The sequence below is a fragment of the Chelonoidis abingdonii genome, chromosome 1 (assembly GCF_003597395.2).
Source record: "Chelonoidis abingdonii isolate Lonesome George chromosome 1, CheloAbing_2.0, whole genome shotgun sequence".
NCBI classification, from domain to species: Eukaryota; Metazoa; Chordata; order Testudines; family Testudinidae; genus Chelonoidis; species Chelonoidis abingdonii.
Window position 1 is genome coordinate 71098625 of NC_133769.1, and position 22516 is coordinate 71121140.

Here is a 22516-nt window from a genome sequence, read left to right on the forward strand (position 1 = left end):
AGACTTGGGAGTCTCAGCCAATTGATAGCAAATAATTTCAGAGACTGCTGTGACGGGGATAGCTGGAGTCCTCATAACCCCCCTCCCTCCCTCATGAGCGTCCTTTGATCTCTGGCTTCCCGTTACGCTTGTCACACAGGCTGTGTATCCTGGATTTGTTTATTCAAGACGCTTTGGCTAATTCGTGTTCGGTAACTGGAGCTGCAATACAACAGAATTTGTCTCCCCTACAGCGACAGACCTAGTAGCTCCGTACGTCTATGCTGAGCTCTTTTCGCATTCAACTGCATTGCCTTAGCCGTTGCTGACAAGAGACTCCCAGCCTGCAAGAAAGGAAATTAGTTCAAAGTTCGCAGGCTTTCCTGTTACCTGCCCGCTGCATCCGAGTTCAGAGCTGTCAGACGTGTCATGCTTGCACTGGCCGCCCGGAGGCCAATAACGTCGAATTCCTCCACATGAACCCTAATCCGAGTTATTCACTATCGAATTAGGCTAACTCCTTCGTCGTTGGGAGACGTTCCGAAATCGATTAAAGGATGCCAGTTATAACTCGATATTAATGACGACGTCGTGTGAACGGATACAGCGTTAAATCGGTATATCGGCCATTAAACCGATTTAAAGTCGCAGTGTAGACCTGGCCCAAGAGTTCCCCCATGGCACCAGCCGGTACTGCACATTGCAGTAGCACTATCGGATGGCTGTACTACACCGTGTCTATGGTATCGCTGCCAGACAGCTTCTTTCATGTGACAATGGTAATAATCACAGGTTCACTTTCTAACACAGAACAAGGTAGTTTATTAGAAGAAAGAAAATAGTGTTCTTGCTAAAGCTCATACTCGCTCTCTGCTTCATGTGGAGCTTCTACCTAGAATCTCCGATGGCTTGGTTTGGTTTTAAAGAAGAAGTGCATGTGTTCTCATAATCCCTAGTAACCGGTCGGTCCTGTTCAAAGGGGTTAAAAAGAGTTCCCTTTAGTTCTAGTTGGGAACTAGCTCTTACTTGGCAATGTACGGTTCCAGAGAACAGTTGATTCATTTTTAATTGATTACCCGTTCTTTAAAACTGGTGCCATGAGTGCACACAGTCAGATCTTGGTAATAATTAACCCACAGCAGGTACTACTGAGCAAAATGCTACCATGGTCCAGCTACGTATTCTGCTGAGAAAATGGGTGTATATTTGTGAAAATGCTGCAGATTTTCTCTGCAGACTGGGGCCCTATTTGGTTTAATAATCTTTGGTGAGGTTAAATTAATTGATTTAAAAAAAATCTAGTGCTGAAAAAAAAAACTCTGTAAGCTGATTTTTATTTGCTATTATGCAGGGATCTGTCATCCAACCTTTTGTCTTCCTTTCCTGTGACTGGGCTACATGGTTTAACTCATTTAAAATTAACAGGAAATCATGACCTACGAAGTTTGATATCATCTGAAAATTTTCCAGAACTCAAGTGAGTATGTCATTAAGACTAATAAGCCACATTTGTGTTCATGTGCAATATAAGGTGTGTCACTGTGTAATGTACATTGCTTCATACTGGAAGACTTTGATCTGCAGTATTAAAACTAAAACAAATACGATAAAAATATGATAGACTCCTTTTATTATACTCACTTTTAACTGAAGAAACTACAATGGGCTTTGAAATATTAACCCCAGTAGCTGCTTAGTATGATCCACATCTGCTTCCTGGCGATACATTTCAAAAGCTGTTAAAATTATATTGCTAGCAGTTTAATGCTCGTCTTCCACTGACTGTGGTTACATAACTCCCATTAAATTTAATGGGAACTAAGTAGATGCTAAGGAGAAAACACGCTCTGTAATGTACCAAAATACTTCACAATACTCACTTAAAGCAACAATAAACAGTTTGCTCCCAGATCATTTGGTTAAATCTTAAAGTTCAAGTAAGTAATTTGTTATTGATGTTCAGCCCCTTAATTCTGGTAGAATGTTTTTGACTGGACACTGTGTGATATAGGAAGGAAATGGTTTTTAGTGATTATTCACAGCTCTGGATGACGGTGAGTAAGTCACATACAGCATGATCCTGTACCTTTGAAGTTAATGGGAATTTTGCCACTGACTTCATTTTGATTAGGATTAGGCCCTAACTCACTGTGTGCCTCAGTTTACCCATCTGTAATAATTATTATATACACAGGGATGTTGTAAGCCAATGGCTCGATCCTGAAAAAACCTACCCACCTGCTTAACTTTACTACCATGGTTACTTATATTTGGGACTATTCAATGAACTTAATAAATGTAAGCGTGTGTGTAAGTATTGGCAGGATTGAGGCCTAATTGCTTCATGTTCAAGTTTTGTGACATCGTCAGATGAAAGGTACTAAGTATAAATTATTATTATTTTATACACCTGTGAATATTTGCAATACAGAGTCCCATTTCTTCTTTAATGAAATCATTGAATAGCATGTATGTTGTTAGGTCATCACTATATTCATCCTTCAAAATTTTCATCCTCCAGGAGGGGGACTATATCTTGGAAAGCAGGGACTCTGGAAAGGATTTAGGGGTCATAGTGGATGAGCAGATCAAGATGGGCTCCCAGCATGATGCCATAGCAAAAACGGCTAATGTGATTCTTAGATATATAAACAAGACAGTAGGAGTAACGAGGTGATTTTACCTCTGTGTATGGCATTGGTGAAACTGATACTGGAATACTGTGTACAATTCTGGTGTCCATATTTTACAAATTGTTTAAAAATTGGAGAAGGAGCAGAAGAGAAACACAAAAATGATCCCAGGGCTGGAGAAAATGCCTTACATGGGGAGACTTGAACTCAATCTCTTCATTTTATCAAAAAGAAAATGGAGATGTGACTTGATTACAATATGTAAGTGAAGAAAATATGGGGTACTAAAAGGCTTTTTAGTCTAAGGGAGAAAGGCATAACAAGAACCAATGGCTGGAGGCTGAAACCAGAGAGATTCAAATTTCAAATTAGGCTCAATTTTATCAGTGGGGCCTGTTTAACTATTGGAATAAACTACCAAGGGAAATGACAGATTCCCTATCTCCTGAAGTCTTCAGATCAAGCCTGGATGTCTTTCTGGAAGAGATGCTTTAGTCAAAGACAAGTTATTAGGCTAAATGCAGGGGTAACTGAGTGAAATTCTATGCTGTGGTCAGACTAGATGAGCTAATGGTCCCTTCTGGCTGTAAAATCTGTGAAGGTCTAAAAAGATGCTGAGCGCTCTCAACACCCACTGGATGGGGTGTGCACCTTGCAGGACTATTCTCAACTCAACAGAGGTACTCAGCATCTTGCAGGGGCAGGCCAGCAGTCTGGCTCTTGTGGGGGCTATGTATGCACATCTTTCCTTGTGTTTATTCTCTCTCTTTCTCCATGTAGGGACAGGTAAGCTCTCTAAAATGATCAGACCAACTTCTAAATATATTTTAAATATAATAAAAGCATTAATTCAAAATTACCCTGTGATTATTATGAAAACGCAGCATATGACATGGCATGCCAACATAAGAAAGAGGACATGGAATGTTCTTGGTGTAGCTGATTGCTGGACTGATTGAAATTATAACTGTACTTAATTCATTTTAAATATGGTTTTGTGTATTAGAAATGATGCGCTCCTCCTAAATGAAAATCAAGTACTTTGCCGAAAATACAACTAAATTATCTATGAAAATTAAATAAACTCACGAGGAAGTGCCAAATAATCCCTTACTTTTTTGGCAAAAACAGTTCCAGAAGGGTCTATTCTTCCTTCAGTGAACATATCTAACTCTGATTGACATTAACAGGAGTTAAGTGCATGCAGCCAGTAAAGAACAGAGGTGAAATCCTGGCCTCATTCAGATCCATTGGAGTTTTGCCATTGACTTCAGTGGGGCCAAGATTTCACCAGAGAGCTTTACAGTGACTCTTCAAAGCACTGAACACGAACAGAGAACTAGCACAAAGTTTCCTGAATGGCAGTGTTATACATCATTTGCAAAGCTAAGGACCAAATCCGTGGAAAGATCTCACAGCTCAGCTAAATGGACCATTTGCTCATGAATATAGAGAAACATCTTGGGGCTGAGAGATAGAATCCTTAGCTCCGCTTCCAGTAATGGCACAACAATTATCACTTAGCCAAGTTCACTATAGCATGGAGAAAACAAACATTGCCCGCTTCTCCTTCCCTCTGTCAATGTGTGGGGTTTGGTTCAGTGGTTTGGCATTACCCACAACTCCCTGGCCATCCCCCCTGGCCTACTCACAATTTACCATTTCTATTCATTGATCATGACCATCCCTCACCTTATAATGTGAAAAGCTCGAATTCTCCCTGCAAGGGTTCTCTGCTCCTTAAACCATTCACACAGAGGAAAGGAGGCTTACCATGGGCATGGACCCAGTAAGTAAAATAGGCCCTATATACAAATTCTACCTAAAACTGTGAATTTTTAAGAGTCAAATATTTTATTTTGACAGTTTAAGTCTAATCTTCAGCCAGCTTTTTATCTGTTTAAAGTTAAATTGCCAGCAGCAGCTAAATCCGAAAGATGTAAAAGATATTTATGTTCTCCATTAAGTAGCAGTCAGTTATTCTACCTTTAAAGTAAAAGGAAATGGGTCCAGGTGTTGTGAAGTATAAAGTTGAATCTTTGGTGTGGTGTGATGTGGGTCAGTTCCAATGTTTGTTTGTTTTACATTTTTGAGTTATCTTTGAATTTTTTTAGACAGGTTCATTAGAAGGTGATAAGTCAGTGGTTCCTTTGTGCCATGAAAAGCTGTCTATCAGCTCAGGAGAAATTGATCCTGGCTGTGTCACAAAATATTTTTGCATCTACTAAGTGACCGTCTGGCCATCTACTTTTTAAATTGCTTAATGGACAGGATTTTCCAGACTAACATTTATTGGAAGAGGAAGATCTTCATTTTTATGAGATTAATTAATCTAAACTCATTGTAACTCTGGAAAATAGGGCCTTGTTTACATTTGTCAAAAGGATTCTGGGAGGACCTACAAAGGGGGTGAGAAACAAAAGCCATGCCCTTTAAAGCGTGGTAATTGAGAAGGCTTGGGCACCTGGCCACCTTATCTAGAAGCCATGGAACACTGCAATGCTTGAGGTCTACGTGTCTTTCCCTCATGACTGGCCATCAGAGAGGCAGGAATCCAGCAACATCTGAAGACTTGTCACCACCAAGCATATAAAGGAAGTGTCCTAGTCAGCTAATGAGTCTATTACCATTAATCAGCAGAGCTGAGAAACCCACCTGCTGATCCTTTCCGTAGCAGGCTCAACCTCTTCCAAAGCTGCACGAAGCCACAAGAATCACAACAGCCATCTTGCAAAAGGATGGAGTTTTTATTTTACATATCTATTTTTTGTCAGCAGAGGGACACTTCTGGGCTGACTCAATAGCCTTGCATCTCTTTTTAACCCCACTAGGTGACTGATTGCTAGTGAGCGAAAGAGCGTGGGTGTGTGCAGGCACCCATGCATAAGCCCACGCAGAAGTATCTGTGGTTCAAACCCACAGAAGTTAGTTGAGGACAGCACCTAAGGAAGTCATTTCTCAAACATTTAATGGCAGCCTTAACTGGAAAATCTCACTTGTTTTAAAAGATCACATATTTGGAAATTTCATGGAGTTGGGATTTTATGTTTAAGTCATAGGAAATCATTATCTTCACATAAAGTTCTCAATTAAAACTTTATTATCCTGAACTTTATTGGAGTATTTTAAAATACCTTATGCAAATGTTTATATTGGGGACAGACTTAAGGATTGCTATTGCTTCCACCTCACCACGGAAATCTGAACGAGTGGCTCATTAGTTGGCATTTAATTTGTAATTTAAATATTAGCTTTAGCTTGGGGTTTGGTTTGTTCCCCCTTTTTGCCAAGCCTTTGACTAGAGTGAAAGTTTAGCTCTGATTGGCATAAGGCCTATGATTTGGGCTGATCGCTTTGTAAATGGCCACCTCCTCAGATTGCTATTTAGAGTTTGTATAGAGATTGTTTGCTCTGTTGAGCTGTTTGATTAATCTGATAAGATTTACCTGATAATTTGATATGAACCCATTTTATTTCCATTTATGTTAATGTTTAATTAGAGTAATTTTTAGGGATACATTTTTATTGTTATTAATTGTTAGGTATTAATTACCAGTTATAGTTGGAAACTGCGTTGGATCCAATATTTATCTATCAGAAGGTAACAGTGTAATTAGCAGAGATTATCCATCTACTTGTGGGCCACACAGTATAAGTCCTACAGTTTTTCTCAACTCCTTTCAGAATTTGCCCGAGAATGTCTAAACAAAATAGAATTCAAAATGTACAAGAGACCTGGAATTTGTATAACAGTAAAAAGAATGAAAAGCCCATTGACTAAAACCTGGTTAAGTATCAGGAATACCAGTGCACTGAAAGGTGTTATGGATGGCAGTGCCTCTTGATAGTGTGCAGATGTGTGCATGATAATTAAGGTAGCAGAACAGTTTCCATGGTAACAATGTTTTTAACTTTCCAAATCATTAACCATTCACTTTAGAATTCTTCATTTCTGGTCTCCACCCAGAGATGAACCCCTTTCAGCTATTTTACAGTGGAGATGGGAGAAATTTTAATCTGGATCCAAAATTCAGTCTCTTAACTTCCCCCAAATTTGTGGGGGTTGTGCACTGAGATATGGGTTTTGCCTGTTATGCAGGTAGGATTCAGCTCTGGTATTTGGATCTCTCTCTCTAAAAGAAAAAACTAAGAAAACTATATGGAGAAAGCTCAGTGAATTAAAACAGTTCAAATCACTAGAAGTCAGGACATTAAAATATGGTTCTGACAGCAACATTCCTTCAACTGCATTGCACATCTGTTTCTGTTTTATTAAATCTACAGCTTAATATATTACTGAATATGTTGTAAAATCTCCATAACAAAATATATAGGATGTGTGCAATATGTCTGTATTAAAATTGGTCTCGGAACTATTTGCATTTTCTAATTTTTTGTAACTTTAACTATGCAGGCCAAACTCTGCATTAACAAGGTTTTGTTTTTTTTTAAAATGTGTGGCTATTTTCCCTTTCAGTTACAGTTATTTGAGTTCATTTTTCTCAATATTAACATTAGCGATGAGGTAGAATACATTAAGTAAAGTACTGTAACCAGTGTAACTGCATGTTTTGTTTGTTAATGTGCAGGGTCATAGAAATGCCTTATGCTTACCAGTGCTGTGCATTTGGAACTTGTGAAAGCCACTACAAGATCTCCAGCCAGTGGAACAAAGAGGAGAATAGCAGTGCTGATGATTTTCATAAGAAAGATTCTGGAATGTTACACATTCAAGGTAAGTAATTTAATGTCACTCTGGCTTTGGAACCTACTTTAGGGCCCAGGACACCTCCCTTAAATCAATGGGAATTTTGCCATTGAATTTTATGGTAGTGAGATGTAGCTCTCAAAGTCTAAACAAGAATGAGTTTATAATGTCCTTTTAAGGGGACGCTGTCAAGATGGATCCTCACACGGGAGGCAAAAATCATCCTCCTAATTCAGAGGAGGTGACATGGTGCTGGCCTGTCATCCTACACAATAGGTATCCTGCATTTGCAAAGCAAGATGGTTCAGAGCTGGACTGTCACAAGTTGCTGTTGGCCTTAAAAGTAGCAACATGTGTTCTGGGCTACCACGCCCTGCTCATAGCAGCAGTACATGCTTGGAAGTGGGATAGACTGCCATTGCCAATTTTCTAATCGCACAAAACCGAACGCCCTTGCCCCGCCCCTTCTCTGAATCCCCACCTCCGCTCACTCCATCCCTCCTCCTTCTGTCACTCGCTCTCCCCCACCCTCCCTCACTCCCTCATTTTCACTGGGCTGGGACAAGGCTTTGGGTGTGGGAGGAGCTGGGGGTGCAGGCTCCTGAGTGGGGCCAGAAATGAGGGGTTCAGGGTGCAGGAGGGGGCTCCAGGCAGGGGATTGGGTTGCCGGAGGAGGTATGGGTTCTACCTGGGGGTGCAGGCTCTGGGATGGGGCCAGGGATGAGGGGTTTCAGGTGCAGGAATGGGGGGAACTGAGGGGTTTGGATTGTGGGAGGGGGCTCTGGGCTGAGGCAAGGGGTTGGGATGTGGGAAGAGGTCTGCTCTCTGGGCTGGGGGTGCAGGGTAGGCGATGAGGCCAGAAATGAGGGGTTTAGGGTACAGAAGGGGGCTCCTGGCTGGGGAAAGAGGTTGGGATGTGTGTGAGGGGGGTGAGGGCTCCAGCTTGGGGTGCAGGCTCTGGGCTGGGAATGCGGAATTTGGGGTGCAGGAGGGGTCTTAGAATTGGGGCATGGGAGGGGGGGTCAGGGTGTGGGCTCTGGGAGGCTAAGCTGGGGCAGGAGATTGGGGCAGGGGATTGGGGTATGGGCCATGGCTGGGGGTGTGGGATCTGGGGTGGGGCCAAGGATGAGGGGTTTCAGGTGCAGGAGGGAGCTCAGGGCTAGGGCAGGTAGTTGGGGTAAGGGAGAGGGGCAGGGTCTGGGAGGGATTTTGGGTGCAGGGGGGCTCAAGGCTGGGGGTTGGGGTGCAGAAGGGGATGCAGGTTCTGGGAGGGAGTTTGGGTGCAGGAGGGGGCTCAAGGCTAAGGCAAGGGGTTGGGGAGGGGATGCAGTCTCCGGGCGGCACTTACTTCGGGCGGCTTCCGGAAGCTGCAACATGTCCCTCCGGCTCCTAAGCAGAGGCACGGCTTCCATCCACAGGCACTAACCCCACAGTTCCATTGACCATGGTTCAAATGGGAAATGGCTGAGATAAGCCTGCACATCCCTCAGCCCATGCCGCTTCCTGCAGCCCCCATTGGCCTGAAATGGCAAACCATGGCCAGTGGGAGCTGCAATCGGCCGAACCTGCGGACGCTTTAGGTAAACAAACCAGTCTGGCTCGCCAGCAGATTTCCCTGATGGGCTGCATGCCAAAGGTTGCCAATCCCTGGGTTAGAGACGCACTGTACGCTCTATCCCTGCTGCACTGGGTTTGTTACTGCAGACACACGTGTGCATATTACACCCTCCTGCTGATGTCCATCCCATCTCCATTCCTTTGAGCAAGCAAAAGGCTCAACTCTGACAAGATCTTTTTTCATCTAAGCCCCCAGGATTAGAGCCAGCAGGAACTGAAACTGACAAGAATGGAGCCAGAAGCTGGCACAATGTGGACACATCTTGGGGTGATCACACAACAAACACAACATCCAGGGTTATTTGTCAGTGAATTGGTACAACTCTGGAGCTGATTTTTAACATTCTTCCAGGCAATCCTTATAGTGCAAATTACGTAATTAAGGGGATGCCTTTTTAGCTGTAATCATTTTCAAAGAAGTGGTGATTTGATCTGTCCACCCCAAGGAATACAGCACCAAATGGACCTATGTCTGCTATTGCTTGGAAATTTGCAGGCAAAGAGAGAGCAAGACCAGGCCTTAAAGCAGGGGTTGGCAACTTTCAGAAGTGGGGTGCCAAATCCTCATTTATTCACTCTGATTTAAGGTTTTGCCTGCCAGTCATACATTTTAACATTTTTAGAAGGTTTCGTTCTATAAGTCTATAATATATAACTAAACTATTGTTGTGTATAAAGTAAATAAGGTTTTTAAAATGTTTAAGAAGCTTCATTTGAATTAAATTAAAATGCAGAGCCCCCCAGACTGGTGACCAGGACCCGGGCAGTGTGAGTGCCACTGAAAATCAGCTCACGCGCTGCCTTTGGCACACGTTTGATAGGTTGCTTACCCCTGCCTTAAAGTAACTTATCACAGCCATTTCCCTATATTCACACTGAGGAACTTAGTCTCAGTCTAAAGTCTCAGGGATTTTCTCCCACAGATGAACATGACTTTGAGGATTTTCTGCTTGACTTTGAAGAAGATTTGAAAGCTCATCATTCGGTGCAATGCACACCCTCTCCAGGTATGGAACTGCCAGGCAAATAGGAGACCTGACAAAGTTTCCCTTGATGTCTGAAACAAAGAACTGCTAAACTGTCCCTGGAATTTACTTCAGATCCATTTCAATGAAATTGCACCATATTTTGCAATAATTTTGGTGAGACAGAATTGCATTAGCTCACAATATAAGATTGAAGCCCATGAAACTGTTTAACTACAATAACAGTGTATCTCTATTATACATTGGCTCCTGTGACTGCTAAACCAAGAGTTTCTTTCTGTTTCCTCAGATAGGTTTTATCCTTCCCTTTGGTATGGGAAACACTTATCTCAAGTCATTGGTCTCTGTGTCCATCAAGAAAAAGATGATGACAGACCAGGTTCTGTGCTTAGGCACTCTAGTGTACATCTTGAATAATTCCATTGAAGCCAGTTGAATTAGTCCAGTTTTAAACTACTGTAATAATGCAGTTTGGGCTAATGTCTGCGTCAGAGGCAAATATCACTTATATTGCCCTGAACAAACATTCTCTGTCAAATGATTCCCCAATATTAGCATTGCCTCTCTAGAACAGTGTTTCCCAACCTGAGGTGTTGTAGACAGGAGAAGTGGAGACGGAAAAAAACTGTATGATGACACTTCCACTAAATGCTTCCTTTGCTACATGGAAAGCAGCAGGTATCTCCTGGAAAGTCTTTCCCTGCTCCAGTGCCAGCGCCCAGCGTATCTGGCCATGGACACAGCTTACCTCTACATAGTGGGAGACCCAGGTAGCACCCCGGTCTTTTCTTCTCTCAGAGCCTGGCTACTCTCAGAACACCCAGCTCACAGGGAGAGCACATGCAGCCTAAACCCGCAGATCCCTAGTCAACACCACAGCTCCCACCCTAGACAGCAGGAAGCCTTCTCTTCACGTGAGGAAATGAAGTGTGGGGGAAATAAAAGCAAAAATAAAAAAAACTGAAAACAAAAAAATACACCAAGAAAACAGACGGGATGCGGGGGTGGGGGAGAGAGAGAGAGAATGGACATTAAAAAGGGACGGAGTGTTCTGCGTCATGATGGACAGAGGAGACAGGAAATGCCATCCTCCAGTCTTTTTGGGAAGCAGGGGTGGCTCTAGCTTTTTTGCCACCCCAACCACGGCAGGCAGGCTGCCTTCAGCGGCTTGCCTGTGGGAGGTCCCTGGTCCCACGGATTCAGTGGCTTGCCTGCGGGAGGTCCGCCGGTCCTGCGGCTTTGGCGTACCTGCCGCTGAATCTGCAGGACCAGCAGACCTCCCACAGGCATGCTGCCAAAAGCTGCCTGACTGCCACCCTCGCAGGGACCGGCAGGGTGCCCCCCCGTGGCTTGCCACCCCAGGCACGCGCTTGGAGCGCTGGTGCCTGGAACCGCCCTGTTGGGAAGCACCAACAAAAGAAGGTTGGAAGCCACTGCGTAGCAGTGGGTGCTGGAGAAAGTGAATGCTCCTTCTCCCTGTGGTGAGAAGAGACATGAAAATTAGGCAGAGTTTCAAATTTTGCATATTAATTGTTCACTCTCACATATTTCCTCTTCCCATTTCTCTTTCTTGTCCTTGCAGGCCCCTTCAAACCATGTGACCATCTGTTTGGTAGCTGGCTAATCAGAATTGGAGTGTGGACCATAGTGGGTTTGGCATTTATTTGCAATGCACTGTTAACTGCAACAGTCTTCAGATCTCCATTGTATATTTCCTCTATAAAACTTTTAATTGGATTGATAGCCATTGTAAACATGCTAATGGGTCTGTCCAGTGGTGTATTGGCCAGCATGGATGCATTAACCTTTGGCAGCTTTGCTCAATATGGTGCTTGGTGGGAAAGCGGAGTTGGTTGCCAAGTCACTGGCCTTCTGTCCATTTTTGCTTCAGAGACTTCCATTTTCCTCCTTACCCTGGCAGCACTCGAACGTGGGTTCTCTGTAAAGTATGCTACAAAGTGTAAAACAAAATCCTCTTTTGGTAGTGTGAAAATAGCCATTTTCTTTTGCTTAATGTTGGCCTTGATAATTTCAGTGGTACCCCTTCTCGGTGAGAGCAAATATGGGGTATCTCCGCTCTGTTTACCTTTGCCATTTGGGGAACCCAGCTCTATGGGCTTCATGGTAGCTTTGGTCTTATTAAACTCTCTTTGCTTTCTGGTGATGACTGTTGCCTATACAAAACTGTACTGTAGTTTGGAGAAGGGCGAACTAGACAATATTTGGGACTGTTCCATGATTAAGCACATAGCACTGTTACTTTTTACTAATTGCATTCTCTATTGCCCTGTGGCCTTCTTATCTTTTTCCTCCTTACTAAACCTCACTTTTATTAGCCCAGAAGTGATTAAATCAATACTCCTAGTGATTGTCCCACTGCCTGCATGTCTAAACCCACTTCTTTATATCCTCTTCAATCCACATTTTAAGGAAGATCTGGGAAGTCTCAGAAAGCAAACTTTGTTATGGAGCAGATCAAAACATACAAGTCTGATCTCTGTTAATTCAGACGATGTAGAGAAACAGTCCTGTGACTCAACACAAGCCCTGGTAACCTTTGCAAGTGCCAGCATATCGTATGAGGTGCCTGCCAGCAACTCACTAATGCCATCATCTTATCAAATGACAGAAAGCTGTAATCTTTCACCAGTAGCATTTGTTCCATGTCGCTAGTTTCAGGGGCAAAAACAAATGTATGTATGTTTACACATTTTCAAGCCCAAATGTAAGAGTGGGTGTGCGTACACATGCTAGAGAGTGGGATCAAAGGTGCTCTTGATTACTGTTACACGCATCTAAACAAACCAGCTAATAAGAAAGAAAACAAGCAGCAGGCTGAAATCCCAACACGTGAACCCTGTCAGCCTTTTTAGGAAATCTCAAAGCCAATCTTGTTTGGGATGAAGAGGAAGCCTGAAAGCTGCTAGCATGTATACACTTGGTTCGGTTGTTCTCTTAAAGAGATGCTAGTCAGAAAAGGCATCTGACAGTCAAGAGCAAAAATAGTATATTGAAGAGGTGAATTTTCTTGGAGGCATCCCCCTTGTTTTAATTAATTGAGCTTGTTGAGGTACAGAATTTAAAATGTTAGGAACAGGCTGCTCCCCAGATGGGGTTGGTCAAGTTCCCTCAGGGCTTTTTTAATGCTATGATTGTTTTTTAAAAGTGCCTGTCTATGGCTTTGATTCAGCAAGGTATTTGGGCATGTACCTGAATTAAAGCGCATGAGCAATCCCGTTGAAGTCCAACAAAGTTGATGGAAAATAGATCTTGTCAAAGTCATTTGATACCATTTTTGATGCGTTTGCAAGTTTGGTTGATAAAAACAATAGTGTTGATGTAATATACTTACTCTTGTAAGGCATTTGACTTGTTACTACACAACATATTGATTATGAAACTAGAACCATGAAAATATCTGTGGCCAAAAGAGCTAAAGCAATCCTTGCATGTATAAATAAGGGAGGATCAAGTAGGAGTAGAGACATTAGCTTACCTCTGTATTTGGCACTGATGTGACCAATATTGGAATACTGTGTCCAGTTCAAAAAGGGTGTTGAAAATTTACCAAGGGTTGTGGTGGATTCTCCGTCAATGAAAATCATTAAATGATAATTGGATGATTTGCTACAAGAGATGGTTCAGTTCAATTACAATTATTGGACTCGAAGCAGGAATTAATTCAGGAGGTTTTGTGGCATGTACTACAGAGGAGGTCAGTCTGGATGACCACAATGGTCCCTTCTGGTTTTAAATTCTGCAAATCTATGAATCTCTTGCTGAATCAAGGCCTATGAAGTGGTGTATCTCAGAACCATCACAATTAGAGAGGAATGCCCCTGATATTTGCCTTCTCTACTTTAAAGAGTCCCAGGCAATCGGCTCCCATTGTTTCCGTCTGAGACTAGCACTTACCTTGACTTAACTATATTTGGGAGTTCTTTCAATCTCATTTTCTCATAGATGTCACTTTTCCTTTCATGAGCAGATCAAATAGGACATTGCTATGCATGGAGCCAGATTTTGTTGGATTTTTTCTAATGTTCTCTGAGCAACAATGTTTAATGGTCCAGTAGCTGCTTCTTAGTTTAAAGGCCACTCTGCTCTCCAGGTGGCTAAAACTGCATTTCGACAACATTACCTAGCTTAGATGAGCCCAAATAATTAAGATGATCAATTACAGATAGTCTCTGATTTTCATGTTACATATGTACCTTCCCGGCACCCAAAGGATGGATTTTCATGATGAAAATCTGTTGCGAGCTGCGGACACACCTAGAAATGCTAGTGTGAATGGAGAACAAATATTTTTCAGTTTTGAAGTTACAGATGGCATCAGTTGACTTTGGCTGACATGTGCATCCTGGAAAAAAAATGAACAAATGCAAAAATTATGTCTGGTAACTATGCAGCCAGCTTTATCTTAATCCTCTATCTCTTGTGGCTTTTGAAGCAGCACAGTATACAGCTGGAGAATGATTCCTGAAACCACTTTGGATTATCAGTCAACCACTGCACAATACTTATTATCATGTTTATTTAGCTTTATTTTAACTGGGGTCCCTCTATGCTGCACTGTTTAATGTCAATGAAATTTCTCCTTGGCTTGCTATATTTAAAAAGTTTGTAAAATGGTTTGAGAAGCAAATTAATGTTATAATTCAAAAGACTATTTCAAGCTACTTTTATCAGAACTTTCATAGCTTGCCGAAAGTCCAAAACAAAAGGCTACTATGGGTCTTTATTTTTATAAGCGATTTTTGAAATATTTTGATCAGATATTTTAACTTGTTAAAATTAATTTGCTTTTTTAAAAAAATTGTAAATATAGAACTGTATTTATTGCTACAATAAAATACAACCACACTAAAGGGCATGAAAATAAGCCATGTACAGTTTCATACTGATGTTTTCTATATTGTCTGCTCATATATTTTACTAAATTCACCATCTGTATATATTATATGTAAATGTGTAGTGATTGTAAATAGATTATGTACTTTCTTTTCTATCAGTTGTTCCAAATATATGTAATTTTTAATAAAATTTGTGACTAAACCAAAGGGCATTTAATCAGGGTCTGCACTAGTTCACCAGAATAAGATCTCTGAGGTACGGCTACACTGTAGTAAAACTCCCGCAGCTAGCCTGTGTCAGTGTGTTTCAGGGTTATGGGGCTCGGGCTGTAGGGCTATAAAACTGCAGTGTAGACGTACCCTGAAGTTCTAACCAGAGCTTAAATTATAAGTATTTCTGTCTTGTTAGGGGTCCAGGAGAGCATCACTAATCTAAAATAGTATTTTATTTTAACACAGACCGAGCCTCTTTACCTAATATTTGCCCTTATCTATCAGGCTGAAGCCAGAAACCTTTTACCCTGACTATCTTATATCTACATTCTCTTCTCTATGGGACAGCTCAAAGCTATTCTGTACTATGCACACACACCCCACCCCTATTTCAATAACAAAACTTAGGTTTGAGCCAGGTTACATTGCAGGTTAAAGCCCAGACGACTGAACAAGAGGGAGACCATGGCAGGGGCTCAGAGCCCAGTATAAAGAGCACGTCTGAATTCACTGTCAGGCTGATTGAGGAGGAGGACCCCAGAAGATGTACCAGCTCTGGGACACACACTAGTGATTAGGAACAGTGTTGGGTGATTATTAATTATTATTGGCAAATAATTTAGCTGCCCAAAACTTCAAGTTTTGATGGAACTGAAAAATGAAAACCTCAGCAATATCAAAAGGAAACATTTTGTTTTGACCCAGAGTTTTATTCTTATTTCAGGCATTTGTCAAAAGCCAAGGAGAATTCACAAAATGGCTGAGGGGAAAGGAGGTGGCAGAAACTTCCTTTACAACCTTTAGCCCAGTGGGTAGGGCGCTCACCTAGGATGTGGGAGACCCAGTTCAATTGCCCCCTCTGCCTGATCTGAGACAGGAATTTGAAGAGGGGCCTCAGTAGCATGCACTGAGCAATGGGATAGTCTGATAAGAAGTGGGGGGGGGGGCTCCCACAGTCTCTCCTATTGAAGCTGTTCCACTTTGTATAAACAGTGAGGCAGGGAGTTGAACTTGTGTCACCCTCATCCCAGGTGAGTGCCCTAACTACCAGACTGTAGAGTCTTCCTTTTTCTCCTCCCTGCCTCAATGACTGTTCATGCTCATGATAGTGGCAATTCATAGTCAGTTTCAGTTTATTCCAACAACATTTTTTGGTTCACTGAAAATTCAGGAAAAAACTTCATCTTCAGTTCAACTCCAAAGGATTTTTTTTCAGACCTGCCAGCAGATATCAAAAAGTACATTTATTCACCAAACTCTAACTAGGAACCACTTCACAAATAGTTGGGTACACTTGGCTTCTCAGGTGTATTGATGTTGGGCTGAATAAAAGTGGAATACAGGCAGCAAGAAGAGATAAACAAGGAGAATGACAGAAGAGCGAAAAGAGGACCGACAAGAAGGAACAGAAGAAGCCAATGTACCAGACGAGACATAACACTGAGTAAGAGAATTAGGGAGCTTTGAGAATATTCTGGCAGGCACTTGGCCCATCTGCATGGCAGCTACAAAGATCATATTTTAGAACTGCAGGTGCTAGGCATAAATATTGGAAAAATGAAAAGTAACTCTAGTGTTAATAATGTCAGTGAGTTTGGCCAGGAAAACTAACAGAGAAATGAAGCTTGAGGAGGGATTTGAAGGCAGAGAGTCAGGTTGTGTGGGGGACAGGATCAGGAAGGAGGGGGCACAAGAAGAAGGTAGAATTGTTTGTAGGAGACAAAAACCCAAGGCATGACGAAGTGGATTGAGGTGGCAGAGCTCAGAGCATGAACCAAGGAGGAGGGGGCTTCGAGGGGCAAGACATAGGTGGAAGCAGAGTTGTGCAGAGTATGAAGGTGAGGCTAGGGTGACCAGGTAGCAAGTGTAAAAAAATCAGAACAGGGGATGTGAGGTAAAAGGCACCCATATAACACAAAGCCCCGAATATCAGGACTGTCCCTATAAAATTGGGGCATCTGGTCACCCTAGGTGAAGCTGAGGAGTTTGAATTTGATGTAGGAGAGTGGAAGGCAATATAGTGATTTAGAGAGGGGATGAAAATGGTCAGCTCAGCAAGTAAGGAAGAAAGTTTTAACTACCTCATATTGAGGAGATCCATGTGAGAAAATCATGGAAGCTAAAAAAGGGGGAGGTTGCAGTAGTTGAGGCTGGATGTACTAATGCATGGGTCACAATTTAGCTGTCAGGATGGAAGAGAAGGGATGGATTTTGGAGATATTACAGAGGATTGAATAAAAGTGGGGGAGAGGAGGAAAAGAAAAAAGGAGCCAAAAATGACTCCAGGGTTTTGTGCCAGATTAACTGGGAGGATGGGGGTGGTATTATTTCTGCGTTTGTTGCGCTACCACTTAGGGGTCCAGTCAAGGATCAGAGCCTCATTGTGCTCGGCGCTGTGCACACGTAACAAAAAGTTGGCCTGAAGAGTTTACAATCTAAGTATACTAGAATTATCAGCCATAGCAAAAGAAGGGTATTATAGGGAGGAACTGCAGTTTTATCACATTATTAGTAATCATTTATACAGTAGTAGCCACTACAGGCCTCCCCCACTTCAAGCCCCAATATGATTGTATTAAGTTTGAGTTGGTGGGTGGACACCCAGGCAGAGTTGAGAGAAAGTTGCAGATGTGTGACTGAACAGGGAGAGTGGAGTAGTCAGCATAGAGATGGAAAGGAAAGCTATCAGAGAGGATGTAGTCAGCCATGGGAAAGGAGGAGAGGGACAAGGACTGAGCCTAAAGGACATTGATAGAGAGGACAAAAAGGGTGAGGAGAAGTCCCAAGAAAGATGTTGCATGAAAAGTACCCTGGGATTCAATACTGAAGCCCAAACACAGGACTCACAAGTCAGTCATAGCTCTTACCTAGGCTGAGTCTGGCATATCAAGATGTGTTACAGCCTGCCCTGATCTCGAGCTCTGGTTACGTATTTGTTCCTACTGCCCTACTAGTACCTTTCCATCCTGAATTCTGCAACCAAGTATTATCCTGCATGTATTATCCTGTGAAACAGCCCTTAACCACATGCAAGTGCTAAATATTATGACTATCCACAATCCCTCTTTTGTTTTTGAACATTTGGCTTTACAATATTTGACATGTCAGAGAGTAGTTCAGTGATATTCTCTGTGTGTTGTCTGGAGTATTGGGACAACACTATCTTACAAAGGCTGTATGGCACATACCTATAATCATCAGTTTAAGATTTTATATTGAAGGGTAAGTCTTGCTGGAAATAGATCAATAGTTGACAGTTCTAAGAAATCATATAGTCTTCAGATCAGGAAGGTGGAAAGGACACATGAAAAGTCAGAACAAAAAACCAAACGAAACCAAACCAGGCCTATAACAAACAAGTTCCTATTTCCAGCCTCATTCAGGTTGAATGATGGCCCAGATCCTCAGCTGATGTAAATGGACATAGCTCCATTAAATTCAATAAAGGTGCACTCATTTACTCCAGCTGAGCCAACATCTCTCCTAACAGCAACAACCACCCTGAGTTCTTTCTGCGATACACATATATCATCTGCACAAAGGTTCAAGAAACAAATCCTCCATTCTCGAAGTACATCTCAAAAAACAAATAGTTAATTCATCTCTAGTTCTATATTATCTAAACTAAGCTCAGGAATTTGATCCAAATCTCTAATTGTAATGATTGATGCAGTCTCAAGCTGCGTTAGATTAGCATCTCCATATTAAAGTTGTAACTGACCTCCATTAACAGAGCTATCTTTGCCTCCTTACAGCTTTAAGCTAGAAAATAGGTTGGGCCTCAAACTTGCTAAACTTCCTTTTAAAGGAGAAGGCCAATTTATTCATGCTAAAAAAATAAATAACATTGAAGCATTCATGTGCCCAACAGATGGAAGCATACATGAGAGAAAACATAGTATCAACATCAAAAACATCTTGTTCACATAATGAGAATCACAGTCTTCTGGTTCAGTGGCTCCAGAGATCGAGGAAACATGAGCACTTCTCCCCCATAAAACAATTTGTTGTGGCACTGTCAGAATAATCTAAGGATCCAATCTTGGTCACAGGAAAAAACAAACATTAAGAGTATTCCTCTTGAGAGCTGGCCTGAAGCCAGAATTTCTAAAAATCTCAGTAACAGACTAAGAGTTCACTTAACAACCCCATATAATCATTTCACAGGTGGCAACACTTTCCACTTGTCAAGCAAAAAATATGCCTTCACTAACAAGGGATAAAATGTCCATCTGTGAATATTAAGACTTCCACTAAGTAATCTGGATACGTGTTCTGAGGAGCTTCTCCAACCAGTTTAGGAATTCTCAAGACTCTTATATAATTAGTACTTGAAGGCAGTTTCAAACTTCTCAGTTTCCCTCTGGAGTCAGAATTTATCTGTAATCATTGTTTTGACAGCTGCCCATACGGTTTTTAATTGGATCCCCTGCATCTCAGCAGCCTTCTCAAGACTGGCTATAGATTTTTCTACAACAATCTGCAATGTTTCCATTTAATTAAATGACCTTTTTCCCTAGAAAAGAACCTCTGCCATCCACCTAACAGAGTTACACAGTGACCGGGGAGATTTCACTAATAAAGGCAGAAGTTTCACTTACTTAAGCTGTAGCCTTGGTTAGTAATGCAGTATTCTCAGCTTTGATATGGGCTGCCTCCTTCCTTCCACCATCTTTGTAAAAGAAATGCACAAAGTCTCATATGGGTGAGCAATCCTAGAGTAAGAATCAATCAGCTCAATGCAGAGCTCTGCAACCAAAGGGGGCTTTCACCACTCTTCTCCTGGCACTTAACCATCAGTCTGTAGGCAAATACATAAAGGGACAGAGGACAATCAAGAGCTCATGCCCCCTGCTGGAATGGTGAGAACATATCTGAGGGTATGTCTACACTGCAGCCAGGAGGTGTACTTCTGAGTTTGGGTAGCTATACACATAGGGCCGGCTTTAGGATGATTCACCCAATTCCCAGGAATTGGGCCCCGCACCTAAGAGGTCCCTGCGCCGGGGCCCTGCGCCTTAGGCACATTTTTAATTTTTTTTCTTTACTCACCTGGTGGCGGTCCACTCTGGGGTCTTTGGCAGCATTTCAGCGGCCGGGGAGTCTGCTCCGGGGCTCTTTGGTGGCATTTCAGCAGCGTGGGTTTCTTCAGTGCCGTGGAAGACCCACAGTGGATCCCCCGCCATCGAAGTGCCGCCGAAGCCTTGGACTGCCACTGGGTATTTGATTTGGGCCCCACAGTTAATAAAGCCGGCCCTGTATACACACACTAGCTTTGATCAAGATAGTGGACTAAAAATATCAGGAATGGTGGCACAGGCTAGCTACCTGAGTACAATCCCATCTAAGACCCTAGGTATGTATTCAGTCAGCTAGCCTATGCTGCTGCAAGTGCCATGCACCTACACTGCTTTTCTTAGGACACTAGCTCCATCAAAGCTACTGCCTATATAGCTACCTAAGGTAGAAATTATCCCTCCAGCTGCAGTGTAGATGTACCCCTAAACCACAGCACCCCAACCCAAACAAAGGTGCTGGGGTGGATGTATACTTATTAAGTTATCTTATACTGCAAGATCAGTATCAGTTGACTTCAAAATTTTGATATATTTGCCTGTAACTAGCCCTGAGGCCCTACTAAACGCCTCAAGTCCCTACCACACCCTGTCCTAGGAAAGAGCAATAGAGGTAAATCCTCCAAGCTGCCTAGAGAGGCTACAGGGAGGCAGCCAATCAGTGACAAGCAGGTTCATATAAAAAGAGGCTGCTGGACAAAGCAGTTCAATTGTTGGCTGGAGCTGGAGAAGTAGGAAGGGTGTTTTTGGCTGGCTGTAAGGCTGGACAGATTGGTACTGGGGAAGTGACCCAGGAAAACACAGTAGCAAATCATTAAAGAGAAGCAGCGAGCGGCTGCTACTTAAGGATTTCTGGTTTGAGACTTGAAGTAGGGCGGGATTTAGATGTGCCCACTGTCAGTACAGTTGGAGTGGCTAAAACCCTGAGCAAGGGAGTAACCTGGAGGTGGGCTGACAACCTGGAAGCTGGTCAATAATTGTTGAACATTGTTGCCAATGGAAGGGGACTGACCTTTAAATAGAGTCCTAGCTGGGGAACAAGTTGAAGTGTCTCTGGGGAGGAAACTCTGAGGGCATTGGTGCATATCAGAGCAGGGAACAATACTTGAGCAAGCCCAGTAGGGGTTAAGAGACACTTTGAAAGCTATCCCAGGAGGGACAATAACCAGGATACTGTGATAGGTCCTGTTGGACTGATTGAGAATCTGAGCCTACGGACATTCTGTAGGTGAAAGCACTGCCAACAAGGTACTGTGATAGGCCCCATTGGATCACTTACTCCAGAAGGGGGTGTGGTTTGTTTGTTTCACATACAGAAGGTTGAGTCACTGAAAAACCTGTCTGAGATGGTTAACTGTATGCAGCAATGCAGAGGGAGTGCAGGTGCAGAGACTCACTCAGCTGGCAAGGGTGTCCATGTGAGGTGAGTGGACCCTTTCACAGTGACAGGAAACTGTCCCATGCCTCAAATCTACAAAGGGTTACACCGTGGAAGGATCTGATTACTCGTGGGAGGGGGTGTCACTAGGACCCAGCCCATATTAATAGGCGCATAACCCTTTGTAAGTTTGGGTCTCCAAATGACAACATTTTGGGACTGATTTGGATTTCAGGAGACTCCCAGATACTAATCAGAACTACCTATCCAGGCCCCAGACTCTTTATACTGACAGATTTCTCTCAATTACATATTCTACAAAGAAACTGCCCACTGCAAACCACAAGGGTAGCAACAGCATTGTGGGGACAGCTGATCTGCTGGGACCCAATATGTAATGTCGTCATGGGGAAAGATATGTGTGCAGAGTCAGAAAGGAAGGCAAGCCAAATCATTTCCCAAATGAGGGGAAAATCTGCTGAAGATTATGTGCTTTACATCATATTTCAGCTACAGCTGGTTGGGAAACTGAAAAGTTTAGCATTTCAGAGACAAGTGTAAAAAAAAGTACTGTTAAATTTTTCATATGATGTTTCTTCCCATTTTAATTTCAGCTTAAGTCTACATAAGAACGGCCGTACCAGGTCAGACCAAAGATCCATCTAGCCCAGTCTCCTGTCTACTGACAGTGGCCAATGCCAGGTGCCCCAGAGGGAGTGAACCAAACAGGTAATGATCAAGTGATCTCTCCCCTGCCATCCATCTCCACCCTTTGACAAACAGAGGCTAGGGACACTTGACCACCATGAGTTTATCTAGTTCCCTTTTAAATGCTGTTATAGTCCTAGCCTTCACAACCTCTTCAGGTAAGGAGTTCCCCAAGTTGACTGTGCGCTGCATGAGGAACTACTTCCTTTTATTTGTTTTAAACCTGCTGCCTATTAATTTCATTTGGTAACCCCTAGTTCTTGTATTATGGGAATAAGTAAATAACTTTTCCTTATCCACTTTCTCCACATCACTCATGATTTTATATACCTCTGTCATATCCCCCCTTAGTCTCTTTTCCGA

At 42.6% G+C, this 22516-nt stretch overlaps 1 protein-coding gene across 2 annotated transcripts in view; it reads left to right on the top strand.

Moving 5' to 3' along the window:
• Positions 1–14962, top strand: part of LGR5 (leucine rich repeat containing G protein-coupled receptor 5) — a 143415-nt gene extending 128453 nt beyond the window's left edge. For both annotated transcript variants that reach the window (XM_032803814.2, XM_032803815.2), the window contains exons 15-18: positions 1331–1456; positions 7202–7347; positions 9861–9944; positions 11506–14962. In XM_032803814.2, coding sequence (XP_032659705.1) covers positions 1331–1456; positions 7202–7347; positions 9861–9944; positions 11506–12596 — 1447 coding nt within the window. In that variant the 3' untranslated portion in view covers positions 12597–14962. The remainder of the gene's footprint in view (positions 1–1330; positions 1457–7201; positions 7348–9860; positions 9945–11505) is intronic.
• Positions 14963–22516: the final 7554 nt, after the last annotated feature.